The following is a 13397-nucleotide window of genomic DNA, read 5'->3' on the forward strand; positions in this document are numbered from 1 at the left end:
GGTTCCTTTCACATGGTGGAAGGTCTGGCCTTGACACGTTTGAAATCTCCCACCATAATAAATTCAGAACAGACCAGAAAGCTTCAGGAAGGAACCTTCATGTTCAGCCCATCGCATCGCTTCAGCTCTGGGGAAACATGTGCACCAGGGCAGATGCTTTGATTTCAACCCACCCTTCCTCCATTGCCAAACCTGTTCTTTTTGCTTCTCATCTCCAGAAACGAAAAAAAAAAAAAAAAAAAAAAATAGACTAACAATAAAAATCCCAGCATCAGCTAAATATCAAACATAGGCCTGGAAGCAGTGCAGAGGATCTGGACTCAGGCAGGATGTTCCATTCAGAGTTTGTGGTTGTGGCTGTGGGAGATGCTGAATAGAGCCAGCAGCACATCAGACCGGTAAGTGGAGGCAGATGAGGGTGCTGTACCCTCCCTCCTCCAGACCTCCCACTTTCACTCCCCCAACCACAAGCAGTTAAACCCCAAAACTTCCCATTAACACTGGTTGTACTGATAGTATTGCTTCCATATTTAGCCTAGTTCTTAAAGAGGAGTTATAACAATAGTATGTTTTGTAGTTATGACAGAATTTTATGGCTCAATTTTTAAAAAATGAGACCAAAAGAAATGTTTGATTCATCGTGCATTTATCCATCAGTTTCATCAGTTGACCTGCTGTGTATTTTTAGAATAAAAACATCAACATCTGACCTGCTTTAATACTTTGAAACACTCAGACACTTTCATAAATCATCGTAAACACCACAGAAGACTTTTACCGGATTCCTGTAACCCACTGCTCATCCCACTCCAACATCAATCACTGTTAATGCCAGTGGGCCATCCAGTGGACATAAGCATGAACTGCAACCTTTCTGACAACATTGAGCATATACTGTAAGTCCAGTTGAAACGCCTCAAGACAGAAATATATATTTGAAGCACAGTATGGAAATTCTATGTTATGCAGATCATGAAAAAGGCAAAAACTGGTATAATGATTTGTTTTTTATCTGTATAATAAAGAGCAAAATATGGAAAACAGAGATTTCCTGCAGCATTTTTAAGTAAGTTTTAAAAAGTGTCTTGCTCAATATCTTTTCAGCCGTGCAAGATCTTGCTGGAACAAAAAACAAAAAACCTTATCCAGATGAGGCCCAGACTTTATGTAACCTTTAGCCTGATTTGTTTCTCAGAAGTGTTTTATACTGCAGAGAAATCCAACAATCGGTCAGTGCCCTACCTTTTCTTTTTCAGCTTTTTATCGTGCTTTGGTGGGGAATGGCATATGTGAGGTATTTGTTCTCTACTAAAACAAATACAACTAAGTGTGCTTCAGCAGTCATCATGAATTTGGTTTTGTTGACTTGCACATTTGACCACTACATCCCCGCTTTCCCCTTATCTGTGTGAAGTCACGCAGACTGAATAACTCAGATTTCAGGTAGCTGGGGAAAAAACAATCACACCAATCTGGCTGACTGCATGACCTCTCGGACCTGCTGCTCTCGTCTTTCTTCATGTGTGCTGCTGTGCTGACCTTCTACCGCAGCTAAAATCCTCTTTTATGTAACCCACAGAAACAGCTCTCTGTTGTCCACTCTCCTGTCAAAACCCCAAAGTTGTTTGCACCAGCAGGGCTTCCAGCTGCTGTATTGACCCTGTCTGCTCCCTCAGACTGCTACTGTTGCTCTGCTGTACCATATCCTCACTGCCAAAACACAGCTCCTTGACGACATGAAGCTCTGCGACATATTGCTGTTGCATGCTGCTGTTGTCCCTTAAAAGTCCCTTCAATAATACTGCTATGTCTTTTACATTATTAAAACACAGTAAATATCGTAATGCTTTATGTGAGCAACTCCACACACAACAGATTAAGTTGTAATCCTGTGCTGGGGGAACAAGGTTCACATGTTTCCCTTTTTTTACCTTTCTAAAGGGAACCTTTTATGCTTTTCTTCATCTTCTGCCAAATATAAATTCACAGTGGTGGATGCTGATATTTAATATGTCCAAGGTTTTGAGCTAATTCATTGGGTTTCGGCCTGTTTGATTTTGTTTGTTTGTTTGTTTTTTGTCTAATCCTGTCATCACATTATTTACGAGAAAGAAAATCATTCAACATCATTAGGTATTGTTTTTGTGTTGGCTGCAGTTTCTTCAATTCTAACATTTATTTTTGTTTTTCTGTCCAAACTTCAAGCCCAGACGCCTCTGAGTGCGTTGACCTTCCCTGTCTTTAAATTCACTACCTCCACAGACTTTTTGTTGTTGCTCACATCTTTTTTTTAAAGCCCTGAGGCTGGCACACAGCAATACCAAAGGAACTTCAACACCATACCTACCAGCACTGATGCAGCTTTGACCCCAACTCCCTGCCTTCCCCAGGCTGTCTTTAAATGAAGCGACCTTCCCACCTTGTGAGAAGTTTACAGTCAAGTTTGGTCTTTTGGAAGCTTTTGCCTGAATTATCAATTTTTCTTCACTTTAGTCCTGCTTAGATGTTTTTGTTTTTGAAGGTGAGCTATTATGCTCTTCTATAGTTTCACGTTTTTTATCCTTAGACTCTACCATTGTGTTTTTGTATAATTCATATTGAGAAATTAAGATGTTTAATGATATTGTAAAGCCAAAATTAGAAAAAGACTTTCCACATCAAGCCTTTGGCTCACAGGTCACTGTGAGTGATAGGGATAGGATTATACTTTTCAGCTACTTGGGATACCAAAATGATAAAAAATAAATAAAAAAAATTTATGTTTATTGAACCTTGGCCAGTCTTGGTCGCCGGGGATTGCTCCGCCAGGACCTCTGCTCCTGGTGGCCGCCCAGCTCACAATGCATCCGACCCCTATGGTGCCCACCACCTGCAGGAAGATGGGCCCATGTCCCTTATTTTGGTCTGTGCCCAGCCGGGCCCCATGGACTAAGGCCCGGTCACCAGACGCTCACCCTCAGACACCCTCCCTGGGCCTGGCTCCAGGGTGGGGCCCCGACAACTCTACCCCGGGGAGGGTGAACTATTCCCTCGGTGGTTTTCTCATAGAGGTATTCTAAATCGCTCTTTGAACCTTCTGACAAATGAAAGAAATTAAGTAAAAATTTGCATTTATAAGTCATATTGTTTTTGCTACAGCCTGTATTTTTGTTTAGGTGTTTCAAGTGAATGGAAGTCACATTGACGATAGAGGTTTTAAATATTCATGTATAAAATATTATACACTTGGAATTACAGGGTCAGGTTAATTTTAGCATCCACCACTGGATACGTATATAACGTCCCCTTTAATGAGTTTAATGAGTTCATTTATTATAAGATTACATCATTGTTTTCCGTAGCTGCTACCGTTTTTTTGCAGCTGCCAACTGATCATTTGGGAATACCTACTCTTAATTATAGTAGGCTTAGGCTTAGGGCATCAATAATTATACTGGGATAGTTTAATCTATTATATTTTCAAGCATAATTTAATTTCACATTGATGTCTTCTCAGTAAATAGCTCTGTTTTAGCACATGGTTATTGTATGTCTGGAATAATTGTAGGTATCTGTGGCTAATCCATCTGAGTGTTCAGGAAGATGCCAAATCAGCCAACACTACATCCAACAGCTCTCCATAGTCTCAGGTGTAATAGAAATGAGCACAAATTATACTGATGTTAAACCCTGGCCAGTAGCAAAATGCCTGTTTTGTTTCCCACTTATTGAAAGTGACACCTCACAGCGTTTTAAAGATTTATCTGGGTGTAATTGTCGTATTGACCATGGGCATTGAATAAGCAACCGTCACTGTTTTTTGTTGTACATAAAAAATCAATTCTTTACTTATTATACAAGCATACTAATGAAAAAGCAAGGTAATGCCTGGTATTTTTCCACTGGCCCTAGGACTAAATGCTAGGCTACCCAGGTGAACAAATACTTAAAACAATATGTGGTTTCTATAACAACACAAGCTGGTTGTGTCCAGGTAAATACCACGCTGCATCTAATTGTTGCCAGAACTTTTCTTTGATTTAAAGTTTAGCACGCATCCTGTTCAATTCTGTGATTTTAGGATTTAGATGTTTGTCAGATCCTTGGAATCACTAAGTCGGAGGAGAAAGAGTAAGATAATGAAATGAAGCATGTTGACAAACTATGCGTGACAGATCATCTCTTGCCTCCCGCCCTCCCCTCATTTCCAGACAGGGTTGGGCCAAACAGCAGGTGGTGCAGAGGAGAAGCCTGGACATGGGATATACAAATCTCTGGCTCCCTGACTTCTACACCAGGCAAGCAAGAAGGAGCAATAAATGCTAGATTTATATGTAAGTGTATTTTTTTTTATCACCAAATTCTTTGTACTGGTTGGAGATTTATGTATTTCATGTGTTTTGTCTTAAAAAGACAGAAAATAGCACATCACGTGTGGGTGTTACGCTATGTACTCAGTTAATTTCACTGTGAATGGGGCTTTCTCTTGTGTGAATGCAGTTACGCAAGTTATGTATTATGGTCTTCAACTTGAGTAATCACTCAGAAAGCTGTAATATATTACATTTCTTAGATGTCAGATGATTTTTACTGAAATTCTCCACCCTGATTAATTGATTGTTGAAAAAATATAGGAATAAAGTGAATTGTTGATCAATGCTGCCATCAGATTTCAGGGTTTGCACTGCCTTTAAATGTTTAATAGAAAAGTCTAATTAGCAGCCCAATCATGACGTGCAATGCATTTAAAGAGCAGAGACATTTAAAGTAAAGATAAAAATATACTGTACACATATTGCTTTGTGAGATTCATAGTCTACACATTAATTTATGATATTTGCCTCCCAAGAGTGCATTAATATTGCAGAGGGGTTTACTCTGATGGGAATAAAACCCTGGGAGCTGAGAATTTTTGTTAAAGGTCAAGTTTGCCATACAGAATACACTCTGCGTTTCACCAGGGAGGGTGTTCGGATTGGTTGAGGATTTTAAAGAAGGATTTCAATGCATCTGTTTAAGTCTAAAGCTTGAATGTTAATGTGCACATTTGGTTGTTGCTATTCATTTATTCCCCTAACTGTTCTGTTTAAGGTGTATAATTTTCATGTTTTATCTTTGATAGTATTTTTAAGTAACTGTTATGTACCTGATATATCTCATTTGTATCATGATTATAATGATTTGTGTTGTTTTTCCAAGATTTTACCCCTAATTGTCTTTCATGTTGTTGTTTTTGGAGGGGCGTTTTTGTTCAGACAGCTCAGGTGTCACAGCAATAACATCTTGGGTCAAAGCCTGCTGAATAGAGATACACGTGGACTTGAAGAGACAAATCAGGACTCAGATCAGATGACTCAAAAGAGGAGAAAAAAAAGCCACCCTTTAATCTCAGGACTGCAGTTGTGATGTGAATTGGAGAAGCTGAGGGCCAATGGCCATTTTAAGACATGGAGGCGCTCCTGTTCGGCTTCAAAAATCTTTTGGTAGATGAAACTTGATGTAAGCATGGGGTCAAAGAAGCCATAAAAGATTCTCTCCACTCACCTGACTTCTGCCAGCATGCCGTCACAGCATAGATGATTCACCCTTTGAAGAGGCGAAGCTGGGAACTACTGTGGTGTAATGATGTAGCAGCTACAGGTGACTTACACTTGGCTTATGATTTAGGACAGGCCGACCACAGACAGTATGGAAGGGCAGACAATCTCTTGGGTCTGGATATATGTAAACAGTACGGAACAACTGAACACTTCATATCCATACAATGCTACAGACTTAAGCGAAAACTCAGACAAATACCAGTCATACATCGTTGGTCTCTTCCTTTCCTGCCTGTATACCATCCTCCTTTTTCCTATTGGATTTATTGGTAACATCTTAATCCTGGTGGTGAACCTGAACCACAGAGAGAAGATGACCATCCCCGATCTTTACTTTGTTAACCTGGCTGTAGCTGACCTCATCCTGGTGGCAGATTCCCTCATTGAGGTCTTTAATCTGAATGAAAAGTATTACGACTACGCCGTCCTCTGCACCTTCATGTCACTTTTCCTGCAGGTCAATATGTACAGCAGCATCTTTTTTCTCACGTGGATGAGCTTTGACAGGTACATCGCCTTGGCTAGCTCCATGAGCAGCAACCCACTGAGGACTATGCAGCACGCCAAGCTCAGCTGTGGCCTCATTTGGATGGCCTCCATCCTGGCCACGCTTCTCCCCTTCACCATTGTGCAGACCCAGCACAGAGGTGAGGTGCACTTCTGTTTCGCCAATGTCTTTGAGATTCAGTGGCTGGAGGTAACCATTGGCTTTTTGGTGCCCTTCTCCATCATTGGTCTATGCTACTCTCTGATTGGGCGAATTCTCATGAGGGCCCAGAAGCACCGTGGACTGTGGCCACGGCGGCAGAAGGCTCTGCGCATGATTGTGGTGGTGGTTCTGGTATTCTTCATCTGCTGGCTGCCAGAGAACGTCTTCATCAGCATTCAGCTACTGCAGGGCACAGCTGACCCATCGCAGAGGACTGCTACCACCCTGTGGCACGACTACCCGCTCACAGGCCACATTGTTAATCTGGCAGCTTTCTCCAACAGCTGCCTCAACCCCATTATCTACAGCTTTCTAGGAGAGACCTTCAGGGACAAGCTGCGTCTCTTCATTAAGCAGAAGGCCAGCTGGTCGGCCGTGAACCGCTTTTGCCACCATGGTCTTGATTTACACCTCCCTGTCAGGGGTGAGGTGTCAGAGGTGTGAAGAGAGACAGTTACTAAAGTTACACAAACTTGCGTCAAATCAAAGTTACGTATCAGTTTTCTTCAACTGTTATTTAGCTTTGCCTCATACAGTAGCTGTGCCAGTGTCTCAGTTAATCTGCTCACTTTCTGAACAAAAAAATTAAGGATTTACACCATGAGAAGGAAAACAAGGTGTTTAGTAAATATCAAACACACAAATACAGTATATAAAATCTATTTCATGCTAATCTCCAAATTTACTTTTCCTTAAGTTCTCTGTGTGGCATCAGAAAATGAATGACAAGCAAGATGTTGGTATGTGCTATTTAAAGTCTGGCAAAGTGAGATTAATAATAATAATAATAATAATAATAAAATATATATAATAAATATATCACCCTGTGTGATATATATATATATATATATATATATATATATATATATATATATAGCATAAGGACGCCTACACATCCACACCATCATGTGGCCTCATTTGGAACTAAATTAGCAACCGTCTTTGCTCTCTTCCTGTCTAAGACAATGCAGTGCCTATTTATTTCTGCTTTTAAGTTTTTTCTTTACTTTTGTTGAAATGTTGCCATGTTTAGTGAAAGTGGACCTATTAAACTTATTTAAAACTCCAGATTTTTATGTTTTTACTCTACTGGAGTGACTTTGCATGATTCACAGCTCCAAATAATCCATATTTATCTCATACTGGGGGTCATTCAGCCCCTCAGTTCAGCTCCCTGCAAAAAAAGACGTAGCTCCTTCTTTATTAGCTGCCCCTCGCAAGCAAAAGATTTGCAGATCTATCTCTGACAGCCATATTTGGTATAACCAGCCTCATAAAGAGCTATAAGTGGATGAAAATCTACATTTCTTTTACATGGATTTAGCAACCTGAAATGTTGGCCATGTTTAACATGACAGAAAACAAAGAAAAGCATAATAGGTCCACTTTAAACATTCACTGGAGCATGCAAACACATGTTCACAAACTTACTTTATTGTTATAAATAAAGAAGATGTCCCACTTTTCCATGAACTGAAAGTCAAAGTTATTGATAGCATCAATAAACCTGTTTTAAATATTGAGATTATTTTGTAGATCTTTCAGGAAATAGAAGTTAACACACAATCTCTATTTCTTAATTGATAAGCAGAACATTTGTGCTCATATTTATATTGAATCCAATGTCAGAATCGGGATCAGGGCTCAGTTTAAAGATGGCTGCAGTTATTACCTCACTTGTCAGTTCCTGTTAGCATGACGGTAAAGCAAAGAGGCAGGTGTTGTTTTTGCCAGAAGAGCAATGCTAACAACATAAAGCTGCTGCTTCATTCAGGCTTTCTTTAACATATATTCTTAATTTCTAAGTACGAGGCTTTGACAGACAACATTTCATCTTCTCATACTGCATCCACATATTTTATTTACAAGGTAAAAACTTCTCTTTTTTAGGTAGAATCAAACAACTAATGACAGTAACACAATTTGGCCAGTCAGACATGTGTTTGTTCCAGATTCACTGTGTTCCCAGAGGCCATCACTGCGATATAGCTGCCTGTAAATTGACAAAATGATTTTGACAGAACATTATAAACATTAAGATAATGACCACAAAGGTTAATTTAATTCAAATGAGCAGGTGCAGTGTACAAATTTTCAACTGTATGGTCCCTGAGGCGTTGCATGAAACCTGTCATAATTTGTTTGTTGATCTGTAATCAACGTCGTAAATTCTTGTGTAGTACTGCACTTCCTTCTTAATTTCACAAGTGCTTCTAGTCATATATTTTATCATTTATTATAACATGGTTCAAAGCATATTAACAGTGTTATTTACATTTTTACAAAAGCAAACATTTTACAGTATCATGCATTATGAATACTGGATACAGGAATTGCCATCACAACCAGGTTATCTTTATACACAATCTGTGTATTGCCAGCCTGCAGGCCGTGTGTGTGTGTGTGTGTGTGTGTGTGTGTGTGTGTGTGTGTGTGTGCATTAGGCGACCAAAGATAATGGCGTAACTGGGAAAAACAGGAGTCCAAACCACAAACTGTTATTCCAGCTGTAACGGGCCCTCAGCCTGGGAAAGCTACTCTCAGTATTGCTTCAGTGATTGTTTATTAGACATCCGCAAAAAATGCTAAACTTTTTGCAGTGCACGATGCTAAAAATTCTCTCGACTAGTGTTTCCATTACGCTAATTTTGGTTTTTTGTTTTGCACTTTCCCCATTCAACAAGCTCTGCTTTTCACACCTGTCCATAAATCTGTTAATCTTAACAAAGATTAAGCACAGATTGTATATTTGGAAAATTTATATGAACGTAGACATTATCTGAAGATTTATAATGTTCTGTAAACGGCACACGGCTATAACAGTGCCGTGAGGGCACAGAAACAGGAAGACAGGCAAGTAATAATGCAATGAGGACTGTCAAGTTCATTGATATAAACAAGCAACACCTAGACTCCAGAGGCAAGACCCTCTTTGTTAAGCCCTGAAGGAGAGGCAAAACCCCCCATCTGTACACATATAAACACACACAACTGTGAGAAGAGCTTTTCAGTGAACTATGTGAACAGCTGAGACTACTGAGGAAGGTTAAAGGGTTGTGGTGGCTGACGTCACAGAAGGGAAAAGGGTGCGACTTTTCCACTGCCTAAATTCAGTCCTTCCTCTTGATAATTCTGACTTGCACAATAAGCAAGAACCATTTGATAAAAGCACAAAATGAAATACTATTGACTTATCCAATGTTTGAATTTTTGGTCATTCCTTAAGACGGAGATCTGCTTTATTTCTTCATAGTTTGCTTCCAAGGAAAAACAATCGATTGTAATTGTTTAAAGTGGTCTTCAGCAACAGTTCTTCTTCTTTCCCACGTCATTTGAATCCAGTGCTTTTACCGGACCATTTTCAGAACAATGTTTTTGTTTGTCAGAGGGCTCGGTGGCGCCAGTGTCCGGCAGCCTCGCCTCTGTCAGTGCGCCCCAGGGTGGCTGTGGCTACAATGTAGCTTGCCATCACCAGTGTGTGAATGTGTGTGAATGGGTGGATGACTGGATGTGTAAACCGCTTTGGGGTCCTTAGGGACTAGTAAAGTGCTATACAAATACAGGCCATTTACCATAACATAGACTTGTGAATCATTCAAAGCAGCTAATTCAAAAGTTAGCTAACTGAAGGGATGAACCAATTATGTGTCTTCAGTCTGAACAGTCTCTCAAAGTATTGTCCTTAAGAATTAAGAGGAAATTCAGCAGACACCTGACAGAGGACCTGAGAGATGCATCTGACCCTTCAGTTGATCCATCTGTTGTTTGCCAAAGCCTCAGACAAGTAAGGGTGGCTGTCAAGAAGCCATTATCAAGGAAGAGAAACAGATAGAAAAGGCTGAGGTATGCCAGGTATTACACAAGAACTGAACTGAAAAATAGTGGCAACAGGTCTCATGGAATGATAATTCCAAATTCAAAATGTTTGTTTTTTTCATCAGCATGTATGGAGAAGATTGAGAAAGAGGTGTTGACAGCCATCTGTAAAGCACAGTGGAGGCTCTGTCATGGTTTGAGGCTGAATTCTAGCCATTGGTGTTTGACATTGTGCCAAAAGTGATGGAAATATGAACACAGAAAGGTACAGTCAGAGTTTGATCAACCATGCAATGCCATCTAGAAAATATCTGACTTGCAATGGCTTTATTTTTCAAGGATGACAATGATCCCAAACATACTGATAATCCAGTAAAAGCATGGAACGATTGAACAATATCAGTCATGGATTGGCCTCCAGAGTGCAGACTACAACACTGAAGCAGTGTGGGATCATCTTGACAGAAAAGAGAACAAAGGGCAGCCAACATCTAAAGAAGAGCATTACATTCAATTCAACTCAATTGAATTTTATTTATATACCACAAAAGCAGTCTCCTCAAGGTACGTTATATTGTAACGCATAATAACAATGTCCTTCAAGAAGCCTGGAGACCTATTTCTGAAGACTGCTTAAAGAAACTACAAGAAAGCTTGTCTAAGAAAGTTCCAGCTATGTTGAAGAATAAAGGTGGTCATACCAGACACTGACTTTTAAGCTCAAAATATTTCTATTAACTCCATTTTAGCTTTATGTACAGTATTTCCATGCGTGTTTGCACATTTCAATAAAGCTGTGCACTAGGGCTGCTCAATTAATCGAATTTTAATCACGATTACGATCTGGGCTTTCAACGATCATTAAAAATGACTGAGCCGATTATTAGCCCCTCCCTCATTTATCCGCGACACCTTAAAGGCCAGTCCGTGAAAATATTGTCGGGCATAAACCGGTCCGTGGCGCAAAAAAGGTTGGAGACCGCTGATTAAGAGGACCCGAGGGAAGCTCGGAAAGCTAAGCAGAAGTTATTTGGAGAGGAGAGAGTGACTGCTGTTGGTTGAAAAGAGAGGTTAAAAAAAAAAAAAACTTCAGTGGTGTTGCACACTATTTTATATTATTTTTTAAAGTCATTGAAGCCGGTCAGAGTAGCACGCTCCGTTTTGTGTAACTATTTTTAAATCCCTGTAGAACCTGAACCGTGTAAGCTAGCGCAATAATTTTTTTTGCATATGAAACCGGAGGAGTTGTACTTACATCTGATGACATCAGCTTGTCCTCTGTCACGGTTTCCTTCCACATAAAGCTTTGCAAAAACTGCATAGAAAGCGCATTCAGGAACAAAAACATAATATTCCAGAAACACGCTTTGCCGATCCGATCAGCTGTTCGTAACACTTCCCACAGTGAATCAGACGTCAGCACGAACTATCACATGTCGGCCATTTCCTCCCCGAAACCGGAAGTGACGTCATTTTCGCGGAAATGTAGTTTTTTACTTGTAGGCCTTAAAAGCCTATACTGGTCATGTTTCACTTTTCTGAATAGTTTCTGGGATGCTTAGAACTCGAATTGCACTGCTGGAAATCGTTTATTTTGATGCACATGCTGTTTTCTTTGCAAATTTGCATCATAGGATTGTTTTTTCGTTTTTCCTGCAGTGTATATAAAAATTGGTGTATCTCCAAAATAAAACTATGAAGACACTCAAAATAAATTTCCTGTTGTTGTAAACTATTTTTTGCAACTTTTTTGTATTTAAAGTTTTGAGGGATAAACCTCTTAAATTTCTCCAAGTAGAAATATATGTAAAAAAACAAAACCGATTTTCAATTTTTTTGTAGTTTATTGCAACTTTTTTGCAATTTATGTAGTTACTATGGACATAATGCATACATATTATTAAAATATGGGCTATAACAGTTGTATAGCAACTTGAAATGCTCCCACAAATGGCACTACAACATGTAAAAAAATAATATAAGCTCTGGCGGACTTGGTTCTATGGTAGGTCTTAAAGGGTTAAATAAATATCGTCAAATAATCGAGATCTCAATTTCAGTGAAAATAATCGTGATTATCATTTTTGCCATAATCGAGCAGCCCTACTGTGCACCTATTTCTCATTTTCCTAATAAAATATAAAAGAAAGGTTGGGTGGCTCAAGACTTTTGCACATTACTGTATGTTGAAGGATTCGTATTGCTGAAATCTAAAAAGAATCTATCCTCTGCTATGAACATGAGCTGCTTAAAGCATACCAAAAATAATGCTTGAAAAATATGATTCCGCTCCTTAAATGTTATTTTTACATAACAAACATTCCCAACATTGTCTAACTGTAAGCTTAGCATAGGTGGGGCATGTCAATGTAATTACAACAGGATGCTCTGGAGCTTATGCATAAATATAAGGCAGTGCACTCGGTGCACCTGAGCAGCTGAATAATGGATGAGCTGTATAATTGCATTTGTACATTAAAATCCCAGGAAAAAAAGAACTTGAACAGTGCAGATTATATTCCCAGATACAGGAGTAAAGACCCCTGAAACTACCTGATGTCAATTTAATGTGGAATTCTGGTAAGCTGAGAAAGATGCAAAAAGCAAAACAACTACTCCTTTAGATTTTTCAACAATAAAGAAACAGAAAAAACAATCTGATATATCACCATCTCATAACATAACTTACTACATCAAAGCTTACTTACTACAAACTACATCACATTGATTTTTATCTGTCATTCCAGATAATTCATCATTCAAGCATATTTTTTTAAATCCTGTGACATAACAGAAAGTTGGCCTGAAATCGGTTAGATTTAATGAACACTCAGCACATAACATGAAAAACAACTGATTCTAAGATGAAGCTTGGTTTTCTGGCCCTCTCTGACTGGAGCTTTAAACTCCACTTGTTGCTCAGTGATGGCTTGATAATCCTTTAAAAGGTTTAATTGGATGAGAGACCATTTATTTATACTACTCACAAGCAGTAAGGTGCATTTGACTAAACAAAGTCACTTTTTTCAAGTAACACTGAGGGTTTTACAGGTTTTAACACGACAAGCTTAATGATTGCAACTATTTAAAAACAAACAGACAGAAAAAGGTAAATAAAGGCAGAGAAATTATTTAACACAAAAGCTTTTTTTTTTACTTTTGTGTTTAAGCCAAATATTAAACACAACCTATAGCAAAACAGCTATTCAGACTATTAAAAATAAATACAAAAGAAAAAGAAAGAACGCCATATCCATAGGTAAAAACTACAAAAAGAATGACTGAAATATCAT

The 13397-nt window shown here is 39.0% G+C and overlaps 1 protein-coding gene across 1 annotated transcript; it reads left to right on the forward strand.

Annotated features, from left to right (window-relative positions):
- The first annotated feature begins 4284 nt into the window (after positions 1-4284).
- gper1 (G protein-coupled estrogen receptor 1) lies at positions 4285-7004 on the forward strand. The gene is made up of 2 exons (XM_026164508.1): positions 4285-4313; positions 5219-7004. Exon 2 carries the CDS (start codon positions 5668-5670, stop codon positions 6730-6732), a length of 1065 nt encoding a protein of 354 aa, XP_026020293.1. The 5' UTR covers positions 4285-4313; positions 5219-5667; the 3' UTR covers positions 6733-7004.
- Positions 7005-13397: the final 6393 nt, after the last annotated feature.

Source organism: Astatotilapia calliptera, chromosome 4 (genome assembly GCF_900246225.1).
Source record: "Astatotilapia calliptera chromosome 4, fAstCal1.2, whole genome shotgun sequence".
NCBI classification, from domain to species: Eukaryota; Metazoa; Chordata; class Actinopteri; order Cichliformes; family Cichlidae; genus Astatotilapia; species Astatotilapia calliptera.